This window comes from Sprattus sprattus, assembly GCF_963457725.1.
Source record: "Sprattus sprattus genome assembly, chromosome: 18".
NCBI lineage: Eukaryota > Metazoa > Chordata > Actinopteri > Clupeiformes > Clupeidae > Sprattus > Sprattus sprattus.
In genome coordinates this window covers 1,676,559-1,701,500 of record NC_137916.1, presented here as the reverse complement: position 1 = coordinate 1,701,500, position 24,942 = coordinate 1,676,559, and the positions used below count along the sequence as shown (strand labels likewise).

General features: G+C 43.5%; 1 protein-coding gene across 1 annotated transcript in view; it reads left to right on the top strand.

Moving 5' to 3' along the window:
* LOC308378873 (transcriptional enhancer factor TEF-1-like) overlaps nucleotides 1-24,942 on the top strand; it is an 83,720-nt gene that overhangs the window by 47,417 nt on the left and 11,361 nt on the right. The window contains exons 3-9 of the mRNA XM_080855882.1: nucleotides 9,742-9,806; nucleotides 11,607-11,669; nucleotides 11,747-11,809; nucleotides 19,687-19,821; nucleotides 22,031-22,077; nucleotides 23,072-23,133; nucleotides 23,622-23,743. Coding sequence (XP_080712008.1) covers nucleotides 9,742-9,806; nucleotides 11,607-11,669; nucleotides 11,747-11,809; nucleotides 19,687-19,821; nucleotides 22,031-22,077; nucleotides 23,072-23,133; nucleotides 23,622-23,743 — 557 coding nt within the window. The remainder of the gene's footprint in view (nucleotides 1-9,741; nucleotides 9,807-11,606; nucleotides 11,670-11,746; nucleotides 11,810-19,686; nucleotides 19,822-22,030; nucleotides 22,078-23,071; nucleotides 23,134-23,621; nucleotides 23,744-24,942) is intronic.

The window sequence follows — 24,942 nt, the reverse complement described above, 5'->3', positions numbered from 1 at the left end:
TTTATTTTCTACTGAAACTCTGAATACCAATCAATAAGAAATCAGCTGGAATATAAAGTTTGCTGAAATATTCTCTCCTTTCAATCGGAACAATATCAAACCAGATAGATCACCACCATGTCTTACCACCTGTCACCAAGATCATCACATATTGCACACACACATACTCACATTGACCACCATGCTTCACACACACACACACACTCACTCACTCACTCACTCACTCACTCACTCACTCACTCACTCACTCACTCACTCACTCACTCACTCACTCACTCACTCACTCACTCACTCACTCACTCACTCACTCACTCACTCACTCACTCACTCACTCTGACCACCATGCCACACACACACACGGCTTGGGCAGAACATGAGACTGGCCTAGAGCTTCTGTGCATGAGAGAGAGAGAGAGAGAGAGAGAGAGAGAGAGAGAGAGAGAGAGAGAGAGAGAGAGAGAGAGAGAGAGAGAGAGAGAGAGAGAGAGAGAGAGAGAGAGAGAGAGAGAGAGAGAGAGAGAGAGAGAGAGAGAGAGAGAGAGAGAGAGAGAGAGAGAGAGAGAGAGAGAGAGAGAGAGAGAGAGAGAGAGAGAGAGAGAGAGAGAGAGAGAGAGAGAGAGAGAGAGAGAGAGAGAGAGAGAGAGAGAGAGAGAGAGAGAGATTCCTTGATCGCAGTGGAGGCAGAGTCTGTTTTCCTTGGGCAGCCAGGTTTGTCTGTGCCTATCCACCTCTATGGCCAGGCTGTGTTCACTGAGTCTGTGCTTTGTCAACGTGGTTTCCAGATTTTTGTGTGTGATCAGGGTCAAATAGGGTGCTAAAGTATAATTTCTGTTTAGGGCCGAATATAATTAGTGTGCTTGCCCGAAGGGAAGCACAGTATTGTTATCGTCAAGTTTTCTTTATTTATTCTCCCCGTTTTTCTTGCAGCTAACTACTCCTCGCCCGATTGAGATAGAGACGCCATTCAAACACCAAAACGTCCGGCCCGATCCGGTGCAACCTGCTATGACTTCGTGGCGGTACTCCTTGCCACTCCTTTTTTATTCCTCTTTTTCATCACCTTTTTCTCTCATTGACTAACATGGTGGAAGGTTGAGCCATTGTGACGTCACCCACTCTGAGATAGGAGAAGGCGAAGCTCTCTTAAATGCCATAAAAATCATGCTAATCGAAAACCACCATCAAGGTTTATACCTCTTAAATGCCATAAAAATCATGTAAATCGAAAACCACCATAAAGCTTTATATCATGATACAGTAGTAGTAATAGCTAGCGAGTTGTTTACGTTCACAACCCACAGACAGTTCAAAAGGCCCGACAACAGTCACCAAAGAAAAAAGTTGGCTGTACCAACTCAAGAAAACACCTGAACGAGTGGTTAGATAGAGAGTGCAAAATATTAAAACGAATAGTGGCAATTACAGGTGTAGCTATTTAATTCCGATTGTTAACCTTTCCGGCTGTCTGTATTTTCTAACCAGCAGCAGACGTAAAGGAAAGGGAATTAACGGTTATTAACCCTGAAGTTAAAAACATGTTATCTATTTTTCCAAAGGAGCATTTTACTCCCTGCCATCTCGGAATGAAATAGCTACACAATACACACGCTATGCTTTAATAAAACTCACGTTTTATGAGACACCAACAGAGGCACAACAGAAGTCTTACCATTGAAGATCTTTTTGCACGCCGGTTTAACCATGTTGTTGTGGAGAACGAGAGTTGAATCAATCATATTTCAATAAAACTTCACACTCCTTACATTGGACATATCCAACAGCCTAATTAGAATCTGCATCGTCTACTAAGCAAAAATATTCCGTAAAGAATGCTCCGAGTCAACAGATGATGTTCCAAACTCTTTACTGCTTATGGTGTCCACCACGGAGGGAGCGAGTTCGCCTGAAGTCACTGGCTATCTTATACCCACACAGCAAAAGGACACCGCAGCGGATCCGCCGCGGAGGTGTCGCGGGTTCCGCAACGGACCCGCGAAACAGACCCGTATCGGGGTCCACTTGCACAGTCTAACAGATCCGGTACGGAGGCGGTAGTGGAGCCCGCATTGGCTCCGCACTGTATCCGGTCCGCATCCGTGCTTACCTCGAGGACCCGCCGTGGCTCCGCACTGAATTCGGTCCGCATCCGTGCATACCTCGCGGACCCGCCTTGGCTCCGCACTGTATCCGGTCCGCATCCGTGCATACCTCGCGGACCAGTCGTGGCACTGCACTGAATCCGATCCGCATCCGCGCTTAACACCTTATTACCTCCGCGGAGGTGGAGGTATATTGTACATATTCTTTTGTTTAGTAGCCTAGCCTACATTCATTGTGAGATTATGTCAAAACCTATTCCTAGAGAACCCTGTAGCCTAATGTAGATAATGAAAGTAGGAATATTTGTTTATATTATACCCTCATCTTCAAACAGCATCGAAATAGCCTATATTTAGTGCTATATAATAATAATAATAATAATAATAATAATAATAATAATAATAGTAATAATAATAATAATAGGCCTAGGACGTTGCAGACATCAAATAGCTTGCCTATTCAACTTCAATGAAATGCTGCGCCACAAACAGTCTAAGTTGTCTCCTTATTCTACTTTGCCCTGTTTCTACAATTTGCATTATATCTGTCCATAAGCACAGCTTAACTATCATAAAATGAATAACTGATGAATGACGAGAAGTGCAATAAAAAAGTTTATTCAACAGTTGATTTAGTCAGGCGATTCGATTTAATAGGCTATTCCGTGTGTGGGGACTCAAGTGCGGACGGCACGGCACGTCTTCTCGTAGCCCGATCCCCAGTCAGATTGAACCACCTTATAATGTGTCGCGTGACCTCAGCCTCCGTAGCGGACCGTGTCAGAGCGTTTTTTCTGACTGCACCTGTAATCAAACAGACAGATTGTATGTTTATGAAAACAAAAAAAGACGACTTACACATAAAACATTCCCAAATCAACACTACACTAGATAACTCACATGGTTACAACACATTAGGCGGGTCCTGTCCCAAGTGTAACCGGTGGCTTGTTCACTCTGCGTTGTGTTGTGCTGGCAAGCGGACACACGACTCTGTTTTGAATATGTATTGTTCTGGAAGACAGCAGTTGACAAGGCAGTGAGAATCCTACCCTCTTCCTTAGAATTAAGAGACAGGGCATACAACCACACAAGCCACGAACAGCAAATAAAAACTTAACAGTCTGCCCTCAAAAAGTCCTTCACGAAAACTCGCGAACTTCCGTTACACAAGGCTAGGGGAGTAGCCTAGCCCCACACCAAAACCATACCATAAATGCTAGCGAAACCTAGCATGACAAGCTAACTAAACAAAATGAGTGTACAAACAAATAGGAATATAAACGAAACAATGACACACCTGGAAGACAGCAGTTGACAAGGCACTGAGAATCCTAACCTACAATAAATAACAATAGCATACATAAATATCAATACATTACAATACATTACAATGCTAGTCATTACCAACCTCTTAGCCCCCAAGTTAACTAGCCACAGGCTTATCCTATACCATGTGACAATAGTAAACTAAAACTAATGTATAATATGCAACGAATTAAACAAGTCACCACCACAATAATAATGTATAAGTGTAGACCCTGGACCCTCCTGTGTGATCGGCCCCTAAGTAATCTGCTGTCCATCTCGCTTGAAAGACACGCAATGCGGGGCGCATTAAATCGCCGCCAGATGCATCTAGATTATAATGCTAATTCCCTCGAGTGAATACGCTAAAATTGTAGCCTAACTACTACTACCATAGCATACAAGCTCATAGACTAATATTCACCCTACTTTATTGACCGAAAAACCAGTACAAGCGAAATTATCAGCTTGATGTATAGTTTGCATTGCAAACGTGAACATTAACACATTCACTAGCAATAACTTGCAAAATGTTGCAATCGCACCTAGCAGCTACATGCCGCTACCATAGGCTACATATGAGTAACTCATTAAAACAGACCAGACCTAATAACAATGTGTTTTTTTTAATCACTCTACCATAACATATTCTGCCGAAATTGCTATCCCATTTTAAATCAAATAGCTTCAGCCTCACATGATCATCACATCAGCAAATAGTCTGATGCATAAATGGTATGATACAATATCAAACAATATTATTTACACAGCATTAATATACATGATGATTAAAAAAAACACAAAGGAAAATGTTTACTGTGAATCTCGCAATATATCAATAAATCAATACACTTACTTAAGAGGGCTCAGCTCAATGGTATAGGCTACTTCCAAGAAAATCTGGAAGCAATGAGAGGCGGCAAATAAAAATTCCACTGATATGGGCTCTGATATGTAGCCACGGCCGTTACAGCCGTTAAGGCGCGTCCGCGTTCGTGGATCCGATCCTGATCCTCTTGGCGGAGCCAAAACGGTCCTCAAAGGCGCGTCCGGCCCCCGGATCAGATGTGGGTCCGCTCAGGAGCTGCTGTTCGATAGCAGCATTTACTTCGCCGGCCGGAGGCGGCGCTGATCCGTCCTACGGCATCAAAACGAATGTGACAGTCACGCGGGTTTGGCGATTCGAATGCGGATCCGCGTTTGAGTCTCCTGCTGTGTGGGTATCTATCGTAGCCCGACGGATTGAACCAAAGCGGACTGGAGGGTCTCCTAGTTTGTCTTCTCTGATGAGTCCAATTTTCAGCTTTGCCCAACACATGGTCGTCTGATGGTTAGACGGAGACCTGGAGAGGCCTACAAGCCACAGAGTCTTGCACCTACTGTGAAATTGGACTCATCAGAGAAGACGAACTAGGAGACCCTCCAGTCGGCTTTGGTTCAATCCTTATGGTCTTTTACAAACCTCAGCCAGGCAAAGTACAACGTTGTCCCGGAAGAAAAACTTGCTTCCTTTTGCTCTGACAATGTTCCCCAACTCTGAGAAGTGTTTTTTCCAGCAGGGCAATGCTCCGTGCCACACAGCCAGGCCAGTAAAGGTGTGGATGGAGTATCACCAGATCAGGACCCTGTCATGGCCAGCCCAATTTCGAGACCTGAATCCCATAAAAAAAACTCTGAAATGTGATCAAGAGGAAGATGGATGGTCACAAGCCATGAAAAGAAGCCGAGCTGCTTGAATTCTTGCGCCAGGAGCAGCATAAAGTCACCCAACGGCAATGTGAAAGACTGGTTGAGAGCATGCCAAGACACATGAAAGTTGTGATTTTAAATCAAGGTTATTCCACCGAATATTGATTTCTGAACTCTTCCTAAGTTAAAGCATTAGTATTGTGTAGTTTAAAAATGAATATGAGCTTGTTTTCTTTGCATTATTCGAGATCTGAAGACACTGCATCTTTTTTGCTATTTTGACCAATTGTCATTTTTCTGCAAATAAATTATCTAAATGACAATATTCTTATTTGAAATTTGGTAGGAATGTTGCCAGTAGGTTATAGAATAAAACTAAAATGTACATTTTACTTTAACACATACCAATAAATAGTAAAACCAGAGAAACTGATAATTTTGAAGTGGTCTCTTAATTTTTTCCGCGGCTGTAAATGAATATGTGACTGGTTGGAATAGCCTTGTCTATTTGGGCAAATCGTTAACCTCGGTAAACTTTTAGCTAGCTAACGTTAGCTAACTATGAGGTAGCTAACGTTAGCTAAATTATACAAGCTATCGAAAGATTAGATTAGATTAGATTCAACTTTATTGTCATTGTACAGAGTACAAGTACTGACACAACGAAATGCAGTTCAGCATCTAACCAGTAAGTGCAAAATAACAATAAAAGTGCAGAGTATGTGCAAATGTAGTGTGGACACTACCAAGTGAATAAATATGATATGTACAATAAGAGTTAAATATGACACAGATTTGTAGTATAAACAGAATTGAATAGCAGCAATTGAGGTAAGAGTGAGGTATGATAAGTATATAAAGTGCAGGTGAAAGTAAACTGGTGGTAACAAGTGAAATCAAGTGAATGAGGTAGAAAAGTAAAATCAATACAGGTAATGGAGTAAAGTGGATTCAGTATTAAAAAGGCAACATGGTTCAAATGTTCAGTGGCTGGAGGAGGGTGTGTGGCAGTCAAGCCAGGTTTAGGGGGGGGGGAGGAGAGTGAGGTATAGTACCCTCATATGTCTAAACGTCAGTGGAGCCAAAATATAATGGTTGAGCTTGGTTGCTTGCTAAAATATATTGGTTGAAAACAAAAAGGTGTATTCAGTGTCACTGCGGAAGGCTGGCAGATTCATCCTACAACCTGCATTCAACGTTGTACTGAACACAGAAAACACAGTACTATACAGATTTTGTTCTCAGATATCAGTCTGTGAGGCCCCTCAACAACATATGCACACTAGGCCACTGCAGTTGCTTGTGCTTGATGGCCGCAACAGAGCAAGCACACTCTCGCAGTTCGTTCACGAAACGCATTCTAGTTGCATTTAACCTTGTATTTTTTTTTTGCGTTTTCCAATGGGTTATGTAATTTTGCTTAATTGTTTTTTCAATTTGGTTTATCCTGATTTCAGGTGCCTTTCTGTTCTGGTCCTGAGATGTAAGTAGGGTGTTAGTGTGTGTGTGTGTGTGTGTGTGGGGGGGGGGGGTTCTGATCTCTCTCTACTCTCTGTTTCTCTCTCTCTCTCCCTCTGTTTTTTTTTCTCCCTCTGTTTCCTTTTCTCCCTATGTTTCCTTTTCTCCCTCTGTTTCTCTCTCTCTCCCTCTGTTTCTCTCTCTCTCCCTCTGTTTCTATCTCTCCCTCTGTTTCTCCTTTTCCATCTGTTTCTCTCTCTCCCTCTGTTTGTCCTTTTCTCCCTCTGTTTCTCTCTCTCCCCCTCTGTTTCTCTCTCTCCCCCTCTGTTTCTCTCTCTCCCTCTGTTTCTCCTTTTCCCTCTGTTTGTCCTTTTCCCTCTGTTTCTCTCTCTCCCTCTGTTTGTCCTTTTCCCTCTGTTTCTCTCTCTCCCTCTGTTTGTCCTTTTCCATCTGTTTCTCTCTCTCTCCCTCTGTTTCTCTCTCTCCCTCTGTTTCTCTATCTCTCCCTCTGTTTCTCTCTCTCCCTCTGTTTCTTTTTCTCCCTCTGTTTCTCTCTCTGACCTCTTTCTCTCTTACTGTTTCTAATGCATAATGGTGAAGTGGATCTGTCATGAGAGAACAACTCGACCTCATGAATGAGGGCATTGTAATTGTGTGTGTGTGTGTGTGTGTGTGAGAGAGAGAGAGAGAGAGAGAGAGAAGAGAGAATGAGTGTGTGATGCAAAGCTCTCAGAATTGAAGGAGGGAGCAGGCTCTGTTGATTTTGTGTGTGTGTGTGTGTGTGTGTGTGAGAGAGAGAGAGAAAGAAGAGAGAATGAGTGTGTGATGCAAAGCTCTCAGAATTGAAGGAGGGAGCAGGCTCTGTTGATTTTGTGTGTGTGTGTGTGTGTGTGTGTGAGAGAGAGAGAGAAAGAAGAGAGAATGAGTGTGTGATGCAAAGCTCTCAGAATTGAAGGAGGGAGCAGGCTCTGTTGATTTTGTGTGTGTGTGTGTGTGTGTGTGTGTGTGTGTGTGTGTGTGTGTGTGTGTGTGAGAGAGTTTGTGTGTGTATGAGAGTGTTTGTGTGTGTGTGTGTTTGTGTTAACAGGTTGCAGGGTGGGCAGTGCAGTAAACTGAGGAATCAGTCACAATGGACCCTTCCGCAAACTCCGCCCCCCTAAGCAACGGTTGCTATATCAGTCAAGCATTCACGTTTCCCAGGTTCTCAGCATTGGTATGAATGGCGTGGCAACATGTTTTCAACCGTGTCAATTTCAGCTCTACCAAAAGAAATCACAAGCATTTTTTGAAAAAAACGGCAAGATCTCAGATCGAAGCAGGCAAAAGGGTCTGCAATATGCTTATATAGGCTACAACCACGACATTACATGCCGTGTTTGTACACAGACAAATGCTAAGGCTAACAGGTTCATTCCAGCTATGTTTATTTGTTCTATTATCTACACAGTCGCCGCTACGCAAACATGTAAGGTGGTAAAACTGAATCGTATTTTAAGCAAGGGTTTTCTCACGTTTTCGATGCAGTGGGCAGATTTGAGCGGCATAGCTTCTTGGAACAAATGTAGGTGCTTCTGTTTATGTTGCTGACATTCAGCTGATGGGGGGGGGGGGGGGGGGGGTCGTCAACACTTTTTAATCCACAGCAGGCATTTCTCTCTCTGGGTCTTGGGTTTCGGGAAGGGATAAAATGTTACCCCTCCCTCCAGCCTTTTTGGATATCGGCTGTCAGAATTACACACTCCATAAGCGCAACGTTTCATTTTCTCTTCTCGAGCAGACGTCTCTCTCATTGACTTCCATTCATCAAAATGGCTCGCTTGACTGAGGTCCCGAGCTTAGTAACCGTTGCTATGCTATGATTGATCAGTTACCGTTTTGGGGAGTGGTCGCGGAAGGGTCAATTGGCAATTAAAAGAAGGTTTTTAATTCTTTGTCCCTTTTCCTTCAGGGTTTTTAAATTAACATAAACTCCAATTTACTTTCCTTGTCGGTCGGTTTCCAGTGGGTCTGTCAAGGCGGTTTCCGGCTTGGGGCTATCCTTCCCCCTTCCGGTTGTGGCTTCGTACGCGCTTCCGTAAGCGTTTCAACACATACTTCAAACGCACGTTTGTGCTCTCTGTTCTCTCTCGTGGCCCTCTCCCACACAACAGGCACCACCTGTTTTAAAGGCTCCTTCATCAACTAGGTGCCTGAAGCACCTACACCTGGTGAAGTTCTGCTGCATTGTGGGGGATGTAGTTTGACTGGCGGCCATCTTGTGGTGTGGCAGCCAGTCCTCCAGGAAAATGCCACACCCCACTACAAGCTGGCCCACCGTGATGCCACAGTGTGTGTATGTGTGTATGAGTGTATGAGAGTTTGTGTGTGTGTTTATGAGACTGTGTGTGTGTGTATGAGAGTGTGTTTGTGTATGAGAGTGTGTGTGTGTGTGTATGATAGTTTGTGTCGTGTGTGTGTACGAGAGAGTGAGTGTGTGTGTGTGTATGAGAGTGTGTGTGTGTGTGTGTGTCTGTGTGTGTATGAGAGTTTGTGGTTGTGTGTATAAGAGTTTGTGTGTGTGGGTATGAGAGTTTGTGTGTGGGTATGAGAGTTTGTGTGTGTGTATGAGAGTGTGTGTGTGTGTGTGTGTGTTTGTTTGTGTGTGTGTGTGTGTATGTGTATGAGAGTTTGTGTCTGTGTGTGTATGAGAGTTTTTTTGTGTGTATGTTTGAGAGTGTGTGTGTGTGTGTGAGTTATTTTTCCTCATCTCTGGTCTCTGTCACACATATTATGTGCTTACATTGTGTGTGTGTGTGTGTGTGTGTGTACTAAATATATTTAGTCAGCCACTCTTCCCAGTAACATTGTGAGTGTCTGTCTTTGTTTCCTCTGGGTCTTTTAAACAGCTCAAGATTAAACAAGATTAGCCCTAGTCTGTGCGTGTGTGTGTGTGTGTCAGTGGGTTTGTCTTGATAACCCTGAGGTCAGAGGCTTGAATGTTTTAATTGATTTTATTCAAACCACTCACACATACGGATGCCAGAACAATTTTGAACCAGGTGTGTGTGTGTGTGTGTGTGTGTGTGTGTGTGTGTGTGTGTGTGTGTGTGTGTTTCAGTGTGTTTTGCTTCACGTGGACCTGTGTGTGTGCATACACCTGTGTGTGTAAGTGTGTTTGGGCTTCATGTGGTTCTGCTCTCTCTTCCAGGGCGGAATGAGCTGATAGCCAGATACATCAAACTAAGAACTGGCAAGACGAGGACAAGAAAACAGGTAAGGCACAAAGTGTGTGTGTGTGTGTGTGTGTGTGTGTGTGTGTGTGTGTGTGTGTGTGTGTGTGTGTGTGTGAGAGAGAGAGAGAGTGTGAGAGTGTGTTCGCTGCCAGTCTAAAGCCCAATGTATCAATGTTACATATGCACTCCTTTTCTTGGACTTTTAGCTGACCTCTTAATGGATAGTGTGTGTGTGTGTGTGTGTGTGTGGTGTGATGTGTTTGATGGGAGTTGACGCAGCTCCTGTGTGAAGAATCTGTGTCTTGAAAACACACACACAACTCATAAAACACAGTCAAGGACAAACATATTGGCACCCTTACACTTCTGTCAGATTATTGTTGCAATTACAAATGCTTTGGTATTCACATGTTTATTACTTTTGTTTGCATTGGTACAACACAAAAAAAGCAGAGAAAAAAGGCCAAATCTGACATGATTCCACACAAAACTCCAAAGTGATTGGCACCCTCAACTTCAATATTTGGTAGCACACCCTTTGTAAAAAAGAACTGAAATCAACCGCTTCCTGTAACCATGAATGAGTATCTTCTCTACTGGAATTTTGGACCCGTCTTCTTTTGCAAACTGTTCCAGGTCACGCGCATTTGAAGGTTGCCTTCTCCCAACCGCTGTTTTGAGATTGTGCAACAGGTGTTCTATGGGATTTAGATCTGAACTCATTGCTGGCCACTTTAGAACTCCGGCACTTTGTCTTAAACCATTTCTGGGTGCTTGTTAAAGTGTGCTTTGGGTCATTGTCCTGCTGGAAGACCCATGTCCTCTGACGGAGACCCAGCTTTCTTACGCTGGGCCCTACATTACGCCCCAAAAATCTTTGGTAGTTTTCAGAATTCATGATGCCATGCACACAGTCAAGGCATCCAGTGCCAGAAGCAGCAAAGCAACCCCAAAACATCTGAACCTCCACCATGTTTGTCTGTAGGGACCATGTTCTTTTCTTTGAAGGCCTCATTTAGTTTTTTCTGTAAACTGCTTTACCAAAAAGCTCTACTTTGATCTGTCCACAGGACGTTATCCCAAAATGATTTTGCGACAATGCCATCGGCTGTAACCTTGATGACATTGCGCACAGTGAACACAGGAACATTAAAAACTCTGGAGATGGACTTGTAGCCTTTAGATTGCCCATTCTTTTCCGCAATTTCTGTTCTCAAATCTTTTCTTTTCTCCATGCTCAGTGTGGCATACACAGACACACAACACACAGGTTAAGTCCACTTATTGCCATTTTCACCGGTTGAAAGTGTGATTTCTGAATCGCCAGCACCTGTGACTTGCCACAGGTGCGTTTAAACACAGATTAAAGGAGCATTACATGCTTGCTCTCTTACAATTTTGATTGTCCAGTCCATTTTGGGAGATTTTGATTTTCTTCTCTGCTTTTTTGTGTTGTTCCAATGCAAACAATAGAAATAAACATGTGAATACCAACAATTTTCTGGGAGAAGTGGTGCATTATCTGACAGAAGTGCTGGGGTAAAAACATACCTCCACCACCCCCCCCCCCCCCCAACCCCCCCCCCCCCACACACACACACACACACACACACACACACACACACACACACACACACACACACACACACACACACCTGTGCTTTTGTGCTTTGTATACTGACCCTGTAGTCAAAGCTTGTGAAATGCTGAGTCAACTTGGGTATCACCAAGTTCTTCGTGTGTGTGTGTGTGTGTGTGTGTGTGTGTGTGTGTGTGTGTGTGTGTGTGTGGTTATTGCTGTAAAGTAATGCTGTTGTTTTGCGTCCCTATGGGGATGGAGGTGTCTAGTCACATCCAGGTTTTAGCAAGAAAGAAAGTGCGAGAGATCCAGGCAGCCATCAAGGTAGGTTCCGCCCGCCCCTCGCCTCGGGTCTTTCATCTCCATGGTTACAGGCTGTCCCTCTCTCTCCCCGTCCCCAGGTGTCTAGTCACATTCAGGTGCTTGCCCGGCGGAAATCTCGCGAGTTTCACTCCAAGCTCAAGGTATGCGCTTCTCTGCTTCTGGGCCTGTTGTTGCTATGCGTCTGCATCTCCTCATAGTTACGGCTCGTCCCCACCCCCATTCTTGCTCTACCCCCCCCCCATGTCTTTGCATGTGTGTTTAGCATCCTTAATCCAACCCCCCTCCCCAACTCACCTGTCCACAGCTGTCTCTCTTTACACGGTGTATGTGTGTGTGTGTGTGTTTTGTTTTGGTGAATGTGTGTGTGTGTGTGTGTGTGCACGAGTTGGGGGAGCTGCTGCATGATTGCAAGATGCTCTTGGCTGTTGGTGATTGGCTGAGAGCTGGAGTGCAGAGAACAGCAGATAGAAGGGCACACTTCACATACACACACACTTAAGTACGCAGACACACAAGACAACAAACATACATACATACATACAGTCTCTCTCTCTCTCACACAAACACACACACACACACACACACACTCACTTATGTACAGAGACACACAAGAAGACACACACATGGACACACTCATAGATAGATAGATACACTTTTAATAATCCACTGCAGGCGTAATAGCAACAAGGTAAATAAAATAAATAAATAGTCCAGCTTCCTCCTCGTTCTGTCCTCTGCAACCGCCTCCAGATTATCCAGTAAGGAGTTAGGGGCCTCTTTTTACTCCGCCAGTAGTCCACCACCAGCTCCTTGGTCTTTCCGATGTTGAGCTGGAAGTGGTTGGTGTCACACCACCCTACAAAGCTCTCCACCAGAGCTATGTACTCCACCTAGTTGTCGTCCGTGATGAAGCTGACAATGGAGGAGTAAAGTAATATCACATACTCGATTTGAAGCGGAAGTCGGAGGTGTAGAGGGTGAACAGGGTACGCAGACACACAAGAAAACAGACATACAGTGCCCTCCACAAATATTGGCACCCCTAGTGAATATGAGCAAAACCGGCTATGAAAATATATGTCTTTGCTGTTTATCCTCTTAGTCTTTCACTCAAAATATTCACAAAAATCTTACCTTTTCATTGAAGTAAAATTATTGAAAGAAAAAAAAAACTGTTGATATTAAATAAATATTTTTCCACAATTATTGGCACCCCTTAATTTAATGTTTTGTGCAGCCTGCCTTTGCCAAGATAACAGCTCTGAGTCTTCTCCTTTAATGCGTGATGAGGTTTGTGACACATGGCACGGGATCTGAGACCATTCCTACTTGCAGTATCTCTCCAGATCCTTCAGATTCTGAGGTCAACGTTTGTAGACTCGGCTTCAGCTCATCCCACAGATTTTCTATGGGGTTTAGGTCGGGGACTGTGATGGCCATGGCAAAACCTTTATTTTGCGGTCGGTGAACCATTTTTGTGTTGATTTTGAGGTGTGCTTTGGATCATTGTCCTGCTGTAAGGTCCAACCACGGCCCATTTATAGCTTACTGGAGGGAGCTGTTAGGTTTTCATTTAATATCTGCTGGTATTTGATGGAGTCCATGATACCATGTATCCTAACAAGATGTCCAGGGCCTTTGGAAGAAAAACAGCCCCACAACATCAAAGATCCGCCACCATACTTCACATTGGGTATGAGGTGCTTTTCTGTATGGCTGTTTCTTTCTGTCTACGCCAAACCCACCTTTGATGTTTGTTGCCAAAAAGCTTTATTTTGGTCTCATCTGACCATATAACTTGGTCCCATTGAAAGTCTGACTTACATTTGGCATACTGTAGGCGCTTTAGTTTGTTGTTAATTGACAGCAGAGGCTTTTTTCTGGCAACCCTCCAAAACAACCTGTGGTGATGTAGTGATGTTGAATACAGTTGTTGAAGGTGAAACCTGCTTCTTTCAAGGCCATGCGCATCTTTGGTGTACTCATGCATGTCTGATTGTAGTTTTGGAGACTTTCTGACCCCAAGACTCAAATAACCTCTACAATTCTCCAGCTGTGATCCTTGGAGATTATTATGCCAGTCGAACCATCCTCCTCACGGTGCGTGGGGTCAATTTACAGACAGGTCCTTTTCCAGTCTGATTCCTTACATCTCCTGTCGCTTTAAACTTCTTAATTATTTCCATGATAGTGGAAATGGGTATTTTCAACTGTTTAGAGATTTTCTTGTGCCCATTTCTTAATTTGTGTAGCTCAGCAACTTTCCGTCGCAGATCGTCACTGTGTTCTCGGGTCTTTCCCATAGTGATGGATGACTAATAAAATTTGGCCTGTGTTACCTCATATTTGTACGCCAGTGGAACAGGAAGTCATGGTTGACCTCTAGGAGTTCCTTATCAAACATGTGAACTTAAAAATTTAAAATATGACTGTAATTATACTTCAGTTAGATTTTTATTTCAAGATTTTTCTAGGGGTGCCAATAATTGTGGCACACATGTTTTGGGGGAAAATATTTATTTAATGTCAACAGTTTTTTTTCTTACAATAATTTTACTTAAATGAAAAGGTAAGATTTTTGTGAATATTTTGAGTGAAAGACCAAGAGGATAAACAGCAAAGACATATTTTTTCGTGGACTGTTTTGCTCATATTCACTAGGGGTGCCAATATTTGTGGAGGGCACTGTACATTCAGTCTCTCTCTCTCTCACACACACACACAGGGTTCCCACAGGACATGAAATTTCTGGAATATCATGGAATATTAAAAAGGTTTCCCATGCAGTATCCGGGTATTTCACACTTCTCCCACATTGCATGAGTGGTTGTTATGGTTACTTGATTTCTCATCACCGATTGATCCCCTTCCTGCCCGTCAATAGCAATAAGTGCAATCACGTCAGTCAAGATGCAGCCTATTAGAGGGGACTGGGCCAAGCTGTATGTGATCATGACTGTACATCTTTAAGAACATTTTTTTCTGAGAGGAAATCACGAAACGGAAACAAAATCATAAAAAATTGGTATTTCGGAGGATTATCGTTTTGGCAAGTAACTATATAATAAGAGAATTTATTTTTCGAAAATGACCACCGGACTATACATTATCCCTTACCAGTGTTGTATAGTAAGGAAGTAGAAATACTTCGTTACTGTACTTTAAAGTAGTTTTTTCGGATATCTGTACTTTACTTTACTACTTATATTTCTGATGACTTTTACTTTTACTTCGCTACATTTTGCAAAGAAAACTGATACTTTTACTCCGATACATTTCCCCTGAAACCTTCGTTACTCGTTACAAAATCGAATCATCTTTAGAAAAAATAATAATCATGAGAGTGATGAGACCAAAGTCGGGGACTGTGGTAGAACAGACTCCAAGCAGGTTTGGCGAATCAGCTGTCCTAGCGCACGTTAATGCGATTTTTACCGTTTGCAAAAGCACCCTTAGTTACCGTTGCTACGTCAGACAAAACTCCGAGGTCTGTACCCAAAAGCATGGCTACTACGAGGACAAGCTGCGCTATATCTGTCAGTGATTCTTTTTGAAGTAATATATCCGCGATATCCTCCAGATCAAGGCAAAATGGACTGCAATATGCAGTGGAAGAACATATCAAAAACATTAAGATCAACAACGAAGGGGATACAACAACAATCAACGCTAGCATACAGGTGTCAATCAGGGAATAGCTCAGCATGCAATTCCAGACGGTAACATCAACATTTTGACGTCAACATTTTGATTTTAACATTAACACATTTGTTGAAGAGACTAGTTATATACTAGAAGTGGTAATAATACCAGTTGACATTAACCATAACTGTTTGTGGATTTTATCTTAACTAGATAGTTAGTTACCACCTAGCAAAAGTGTAGATCGCTATCTAGATATATCTAGCTGCAAGCAGCTTCATTTGCAGACATACAGTAGCCTATGTGTTTGTCTTTGTCGATGTATTGAGTAGGGTGTGGGGTTCAAATCAGCCCATGTTTATAAGTTTGCTCAATTTAGTCTGAATAAACTTAATTATTCTCAAAATTCTGACCCTTTGCTTTTTTATTAACAGCATTTACTTTTTACTTTTACTTTCAATACTTAAGTACATTTAATATCAGAAAATTACTTTTGATACTTAAGTACAGTAAAGATCAGATACTTTAATACTTTTACTTAAGTAATATTCTAAAAGGTGAATTTTACTTTTACTTGAGTAATTTTCCAGTAACGTATCTGTACTTTTACCCAAGTATGGCTTTTGAGTACTTTATACAACACTGTCCCTTACTTACATGTAGGTTATTATATTGTAGGTTATAGGTCATTATAGGCTACTGTGTTATACATCATCAGGTCATTATAGGTCAATATATATATATCATTATATGTAGGTCATTATAGGTCATGGAACTTCAGCTTTTCAGTCAGGGAATTTGACTTGGAGGGGGAACACTGTACACACTTACATATGTACACACACAGACACACACACACACACACACACACACGCACTGTGTCTTATCCTCTCTCTCTCTCTAATTTAATGTCTGCTGCTGTTGTGGGACTCTGTAGGGAACACACATAAAGACACAAGCACACACACAAACAAACAAACACACACACAAACAAACAAACACACACACACTGTGTCTCATCCTATCTCTCTCTCTACTTTAATGTCTCCCCATCTGTATATCCATCACTCTCCTCTTTTCTCATGTGATCTTTTTCGATCATCTCTTGGTGCCCATTTATCTGTGAAATGACACATCTCATAAATGCATTTTGATCAGTGTGTGTGTGTGTGTCTGTGTGTGTCAGTGGTGGACGAAGTAAACAAATTGTGTACTTGAGTAAAAGTACAGTTACATTGCATTGAATATTACTCAAGTAAAAGTAAAGTATTCACCTCATTTTTTTACTTGAGTAGAAGTACAAAAGTATCTGCCTTCAAAAATACTTAAGTATTAAAAGTAAAAGTATTTTTTTTTTTAACTGTCACATCAAAACCCCTACTTGAACAGGTGAACAATGCTTTACATTTGCCTAATCAAACCCAAAATACTCAAAACTATATTATCTTTAAGTAAGACCAAGTGGTTTTGAAGCAACAACACAAAAAGCACATTTTTACAAATAACAAATACCAATCACATTCACAACTGTTTAAACTCAAGAAAAACAACAGAAATCATTCAACATACACATTACATTTGCCAAAACATTACCTAAGTTTTGAAGAGGCCATACAGTATATGAAGACGATAACAAAACTCAACCATGAATTCGACTGTGTCCCCGTCGTTAACGTTTGGTGAGGGAGGCTGTATTAAACTGGCACTTAGCATCTCCACAGATAATTTGGGTGCTAGCATATTGCTTTGGATAAAAGCACCTGTTATGTAATGTTTTTCAATGTAATATAATCAACCGGGGCATATTTATAACCACTCTGTTAGTAGTAGTCATGTAATGGCGAAATTACCTCGATGTGCTTTTTTAAATTTGATGGCGAGTTCCAGAATGCCGACAGCGTAGTGTTCTTAATGCAGAGGCGACACTTGAAGTAATAGGACGCTTTTTTCTTTTCGATGAATTCAAACAATTCGGCTAAATAAGGCCAGGGGTGTTGAATGGGCACCAACTTCTGTTTCATCCGATGATGCTGCAGTCAGCTCCTCAGCCATTTACCTGACAAATAATATTAATAATCTCTAGGAGTAAGAACTTTCAATGACCACAAGCACGTACACCACCTTGTGCTTCCAGCTCCAGCGTGACTTTGCAATTCTTCAATCAGGACGACACCTGTTATTAACTTCAGCAGATAATCGCGCGCTGGGCGCTGCCGCTGATTGGTTATAGTCGCGATACACTTTGACCTTTTGGTATTTTATTAAAATAAAAAGGAACGAGTGTTTCTGTAAATGTAAAGAAGTGAAAAGTAATAATTTTCGCTTTAAATGTAGTGAAGTAAAAGTATAAAGTCTTACCAAATAAATGTACTTGAGTAAAGTACAGATACATGGAAATGTTACTTAAGTACAGTAACGAATTACATGTACTTCGTTACTGTCCACCACTGGTGTGTGTCTGTGTGTCTGTGTGTGTGGTCATTGCAGGACAGTGTGGCACCAGTCAGTTTTGGTGTTTCCATCTACTCAAAGGAAATGAGGGAGGGAGAGTGTGTGTTTGTCTGTCTGTCTGTCTGTCTGTCTGTCTGTCTGTCTGTCTGTCTGTGTCCACTTCATATTGTCTTCTTTGCCTTTCTCCTCCTCTGTTAGTGTAATGAGGGTCATTACTCCAGTCTGTTATTGTGTGTGTGTGTGTGTGTGTGTGTGTGTGTGTGATGGTGGGTAATCATCGTAACACCTGCAGCCCAAACGTTTTTTTTCTCCCCAGCACCTTACCAGCCAATCAGAAACCAGCACTTGGTATGCAGTCTAGTCAGAACCCCATGAGAACCCACCCAATCAGAAACTAGTTTTTTTAGCACCCTCACCCAATCAGAAACCACCTCTTCTTCCTTCACCAATCAAAAGCGATGCCTGCACACCCTCACCCAATCAGAAACAACCACCTCTTCCTTCACCAATCAATCCATGCCTGCACACCCTCACCTCGCTGCCTTCCATCTCGTGTGTGTGTGTGTGTGTGTGTGTGTGTGTGTGTGTGTGTGTTCACTAAAAGGGGCAGTATGGGATCATGCAGTACAGATCTCCCTCACCATTGCATTTGTGGGGAGTCTCTGCATTTACCCACAATGCAGTGCTGTTTAGCGCAGTTTGACTGGACAGCTGGTGATGCTGACGGAAAGGGAGAGTGACACTGCTGCCATGTTTGTTTATAATGTGTGTGTTTGTTTGTTTGTTTGTTTGTTTGTTTGTGTTTAGGTGACAAGTATGGTGAGTACTGCTCTGTGTCTCATGAGCCTCATCTGCTGAGAGCTCACGGCTGGAACCAGCGCTGCTTACATGCTGCTCCTCTCTCCTCTCCTCTTCTCTCCTCTCCTCTCATCTCCTCTCTTTTCTGCTCCTCTATGTTCCTCTCTTCTATGCTCTCCTCCCTCCTCTCCGTTCCTCTATCCTCTTCCTCTCCTCTCCTCTATCCTACTTCCTCCTCCTCGGCTCTCCGCTCTCCCCCTCTTCTCCTCTCCTCTCCTCTCCCCTATCCTATCCTCTATCCTATCTCCTCCTCTTCTCTCCTCCATTCTTTTCCTCTCCTCTATCCTTTCTCATTCTGTGCTCCTCCTCTCCTCTATCCTCTCTCCTCCTCTTCTCTCCTCCATTCTTTTCCTCTCCTCTATTCCATCTCCTCCTCTTCTCCTCTACTTCTGTAGCCTTTGCTTTGTTGTACTGCTTACGCTTTCGCACATGCACACACACACCTATACACACACACACACACACACACACACACACACACACACACGTGCAAGCACGCACATATACATATACAAACATGCGCACACACACACACACACACAAGCACATATATACACATGTATACAGACACACATATACACACACGTATACAGACACACATATACACACACACATACACCTAGAAACACACACACACACACACACACACACACACGTACATCTACAAACATGCGCACGTGCACATATACACAAACAAACACTCGTCCACACACACACACACACACACACACACACACACACACACACATACAGCCATGCACAGGCTTGGGCAGAGCTCTTAGGCTGTGTAACTGGTATTGAGGCTGCTGCGGAAACCTTTACACACACACACACACACACACACACACACACACATACATACAGCCATGCACAGGCTTGGGCAGAGCTCTTAGGCTGTGTAACTGGTATTGAGGCTGCTGCGGAAACCTTTACACACACACACACACTTCTAAGAAACACCTTTGTTTTTTTGCTGCTGTTGCATGAGGCAATGTGTGTGTGTGAGACGTGTTGACTTTCCGGTCCCTCTCTAAGCAGTGTGTGTCTCTGTATGTGTGTGTGGCAGGACCAGGCGGTGAAGGATAAGGCCCTGCAGAGTATGGCATCCATGTCCTCCGCTCAGATCGTCTCGGCGACAGCCATCCATAACAAACTGGGCTTGCCAGGAATCCCACGGCCATCCTTCCCTGCAGCTGCTGGGGTGAGTGTGTGTTTGTATGTCTGTGTTTGTGTTTGTGTGTTGTGTTTGTGTGTTGTGTGTGTGTGTGTGTTTGCAACATTTGCAATGAGGTAAAGTAAACATCAAAGATGCTTTGCTACAAGCAGAAAACTGCAGGAGCTTCGATATGGTGTTACAGGTTCAGAGCAATCGCCTTGTTGAAAAACCCTTCTGCATCCTCAGCAGGCATCTCAGTCACCAGCGTTTCGCCCCTTAGCCTGTACGCCTCGCCTGAGTGGGGCAATGAAGATTAACCTTCACCAGCAGAAGGGTTCCAATTGCGATCTCTAGTCAGCCACAGCCATCTTGAGCTGGTTTCAGCTGCCATGGCTATCTCCCTAGTGCCTTTCTTCAGATGCTTGGGTTCCAAGCCAACCCTCTGGAAGAAATAGCGCACTGTTGCTGGGAATTGGAAATAAAGTTGCGTGCCATCCTTTAAGGAGAGCCTCGTCGATCAGATCTTGGTACTTCGCTTTCTTCACTTGGTGAGAGATGGCTAGCCTGCCCTCCCAGGGCACTGTGTGTTCGGCTACTATGATGGTCTTTGTGCTCCTGGAAAGAAGAATCATGTCTGGTCGAAGTGAGGTTACCGCCACCTCCTCCGGAAAGACAAATCTTTTCTTCAGATCCACTTGCATCTCCCAGTCGGAAGCTCGATGCAAAATGGAGGGTGTGACGTCCACCTGTGCCCCCTTCAGGTTGCAGCCTTGCCAGTGCACGGGCAGAGGCAGGACCTAAGCCTAATAGCTTTATTGTCTGCACCTGTATTAGGGTGGGGCTATAAAAGGGGTTTTCTCTCTCTCTCTCATTAGGCACTTTTCGGTTCTTGTAGGCACTATTTCGATATCTTCTCTTACATGGGCACTTTGACTCTTTTCTCAATCTGTCCCCCTTTCTATTTCTTTAGCGCTCACTTTCTTATTAATTTACCTAACAAACTGATGCCTTCATTCACTACATTCATGCACGACATTGAACATTACATTTCCATACCCCTATTTTGATTAAGTATTGATTTTGGTACAAATAAATGATTCTTATTATATTTGAACTACTTTGTGTCGTCTCCCTTATTATGTGATGGTACCTTAACGAGTCTGCCGTTACAAGGGTAGGTTCTTGGCAGTTGTTCTTGCCCTGGGGATCGTATCCCCTTCTCTTTGGAAATTGACAGACTTGGATGGTGTTAGCTGATGTTTGTTTGCTTTGAGCCTCTGTTGTTCCACCCAGTTGGCAATTTCCGTAAGAACCTTGTTGTGCCTCCACCTGTATCGACCTTCTCTAAGTGATTTAGGACACCCAGTCAAGATGTGTGACAGTGTGGAAAGGGTTGCTCCACACTGCTTGCAGGCTGCATCTTCTTCCTTGCCCCAGATCTTTAGGTTGGTTGGAGTAGGCAAGAGGTCGGCTACTGCACGCAGGAGGAAGCTCAGTTTGCCCTGGTCAGTGCCCCAGAGCTCCTTCCAGGACAGTGGCCGCTCGAGTGCGTGGTCCCACTGCATCCATTGTCCCTGGCAGGCGAGCCCTACCGCTTTCACACGGCAGTGTTCTTCAGCAGTCTCTCGGACTCTCTGCACCACTAGCTCTCTTCTACCTTTGGCGCTGGCCTTACTCCATCTCTTGGCGTTGTAATTTCCAAGACCCCGCCGCCCTTGACAGACTACCCCAACCATCTCCTGATGTTTCCAGTGCACTTCTGCTTCCTTCACAGCTTCCTTGGGCTTCCACTTCCTGCCGCACTTGATGGTGATGTTAGCGTGCCGAACTTTCTCATCTTTGGACAGGAGGAGTGTACTGACTGCTCTTGCCTTGGTGGCTTTGAATTCTTCCACCACCAATGATTGATATTTGCTTACTAGTGAGCTTGATTGAACATGATTGGCTGTTGGTGAGATTCAACCCAAGAAAATCCTGTCAGGTTAACTTACTTCAAAGGCCAAGTTGTTTGTAATTATGTTCTCTATAATGAAAGTCATATTTTATGAAATGATTCATTGGAACTGGGCGGGCCTAGTATCATGGTGGGCGGGCCTAGTATCATGGTGGGCGGGCCAATGCTGGCCGGGCCCGACTGTTGGGTACGCCGTGCGTGTGTGTGCGTGCGTGCCTGCCTGCCTGCCTGCCTGCCTGCCTGCCTGTCAAGTCAGTCAGTCAGTCAGTCAGTCAGTCATTTATTTTTCTTATTTTCTAGCTTTGGCAGGGTATGATCTCCGCTGGCCAAGCAGGATCATCACAAGAGTGAGTATCTTACTACACACACACACACTACACACCAACAAACAATATACACAGATCGACAGATACGAGAAATCAGAACAAACACACATACAGATTCCGATGGTAGCAATTACGGATTGACTGCGATGTGTTGGGCTCCGCTAAGAAGTGCAGCTCTGTCTTTTAATTTGTGTCTGCCAGTTTCTATTCCTAAAGGGTCCTCACTGAGTCTGTATTTAATATTTTTCTGAAATTTGATTCTTTGATTTTAGTTATTTTATTCTGACCGTTTGTCTTTTCAGTTTGAGGAAATTAGTATGATTTATAGTTTGGACCTGGTCTTGTGCCTCTGAAGTGTTAGCATGTGTCAGTGGAGCAGGATGGCTAAGGGGCTAGCATGTGTTAGTGGAGCAGGATGGCTAAGGGGCTAGCATGTGTTAGAGTGGCTAAGGGGCTAGCATGTGTTAGTGGAGCAGTATGGCTAAGGTGTTAGCATGTGTCAGTGGAGCAGGATGGCTAAGGGGCTAGCATGTGTTAGTGGAGCAGGATGGCTAAGGGGCTAGCATGTGTTAGAGGAGCAGGATGGCTAAGGGGCTAGCATGTGTTAGAGGAGCAGGATGGCTAAGGGGCTAGCATGTGTTAGTGGAGGAGGATGGCTAAGGTGTTAGCATGTGTTAGTGGAGCAGGATGGCTAAGGTGTTAGCATGTGTCAGTGTTAGCAGAATGCTAAGGTGTTTATTGTGTAGATTGCTGGTGTGTGAGGCTTTATAACTGTCTTAATAATGGAAAAAGTGTAGAACAACGAATCGTTGGTGTTTCCATGATTTGATTGGCCTAATTCTGCCCTTCATGGATTGTTTGTGGGAGTATTTGCTAAACTCAAAATGCAAGGTCTCATTTGGATGCGTTTCCCATTTATCTAATTACTAGCCCCACACTTCACTGCCATCAAGGGCAATGGGTTCCATCACTGATGCAAATATTCTCCCTCTCTCGCTCTCTCTCTCTCTCTCAGTATTAAGCCATTTGTTCAGCAGGCGTATCCCATCCAACCTGTGTTAACCACGGCAATCTCCAGTAAGTTTGCTGCGCATGTTTGACCGTGATCTGTGGACAGAAAGCCTTCTGTGTGTGTGTCTTGTGTGTGTGTGTGTGTGTGTCTGTGTGCGTGTGTGTGCCTATGTGTCTGTTGGTGTATGAGTGTCTGTCTGTGTGTCTGTTGGTCTGTGTCTGTGTGTGTGTCTTGTGTGTGTGTGTGTGTCTACTTTTCTGTTTGTGTATGAGTGTGTGTCTGTTGGTCTGTGTCAGTGTGTCTGTCGGTGTGTGCCTGTGTGTGCCTACGTGTCTGTTGGTGTAAGAGTGTGTGTTTGTGTGTCTGTTGGTCTGTGGCAGTGTGTCTGTCGGTGTGTGCCTGTGTGTGCCTACGTGTCTGTTGGTGTAAGAGTGTGTGTTTGTGTCTGGGGGTGTGAAACTGAATGTTTTTTCTTTGATTTGCAAATGCTAAATGGTCTTAATGAGTATGTTTGAAGGTAATAAACTGTGTGTGTGTGTGTGTGTGTGTGCAGGTTATGAGTCAGCCACAGCGCCCCCTAGCGCTCCAGCCTGGCAGGGCCGCTCCATCGGCACCACAAAGCTCCGCCTCGTCGAGTTCTCCTCCTTCCTGGAACACCAGAGAGACCCCGACTCTGTAGGTCACACACACACACACACACGTAGACATTCACACATATACACATATATCCAGAGGTTAAATTGGGCCGGGGCTGTCAAAACAAAATTAGAAACAAAATTAAAGGTGCACGGTATTTTGAAAGAGGTCGATCATCACCAATAGGCTAATATCATTACATATGGGCTTGCATTTTCATTAAGCAGGAAAAATGAACCTTAGACATGCAGGGATAGCCTGCTACTGGTGTGTCAACTCGCAAGCGCTAGTTAAAAAGAACAATGCTGCTAATTCTAAATGGTTTAGCAAGTAGTCTATGCGATCTCCGAATCACATTTCTCATTCCTAGCTGGATGAATTTCAAACTTATTTGTATCTATGAATTGCAGTGCATTGCCTAGGCAGTGATGCCAACTCGTACGAATTGATCCGTATTAATACGAAAATGTGGTGGAAATACGGCGATACGAATATAATGACTCATTCATACGAATTTAGGGTCAACTTGCAATATTATTTAATGAATAGAATATTTGCGGTAAGAAATAAGCAAAAATGTGTCATGATTTGGCTTCCTGCTTACGAACGCGGAGGGCGCCATTCTTGTTTTGACCGACGTGATATACGCTTGAGCTGATTGGTCGATATTATAGCTGCAGCGACACGGGAAGAGTATTTACTTTTGACGTTGATGGATAAAGTTAACTTGTCGCATCTGCTTTTAGTTTACAAATGGCCACCACCAACATATTTGGGTACGTTTCTGTGATTGTTTTTAATCAACTACTGCTTAATATGGTACCCCAATCAAAGGATATTAAACTACTGATCAAGAATAAAACTTTCTTGACTCGAGCGATATATTTTTCAAACACAAATACGAATGGTCAACGCAGAATTTCCGTCGAATCAAGGTATATTTCTGTCAAAAGAGTGAGCTAAATGAAAAGACTCAGGCAAAAGACTGAAGTTGGAACAGATCGCATTTGTTGTCATCCCCGTGGCAACAAACTGACACGAGCACCGCTGCTGTCACTGCTCTTCTGGGCGTTGTCTAGCAGTACTTTCCACTTGACGTAATCGAGCTCCTTTCTTACTTCGCTCAATTTGCCTTACTGAGTCTTTTCATTTAGCTCAATCTTTTGTGGACGAACACTTTCTCATTTTTTATACGTGATCGAATATAGCATGCAACGTTACAATCTAAAATTATGGCT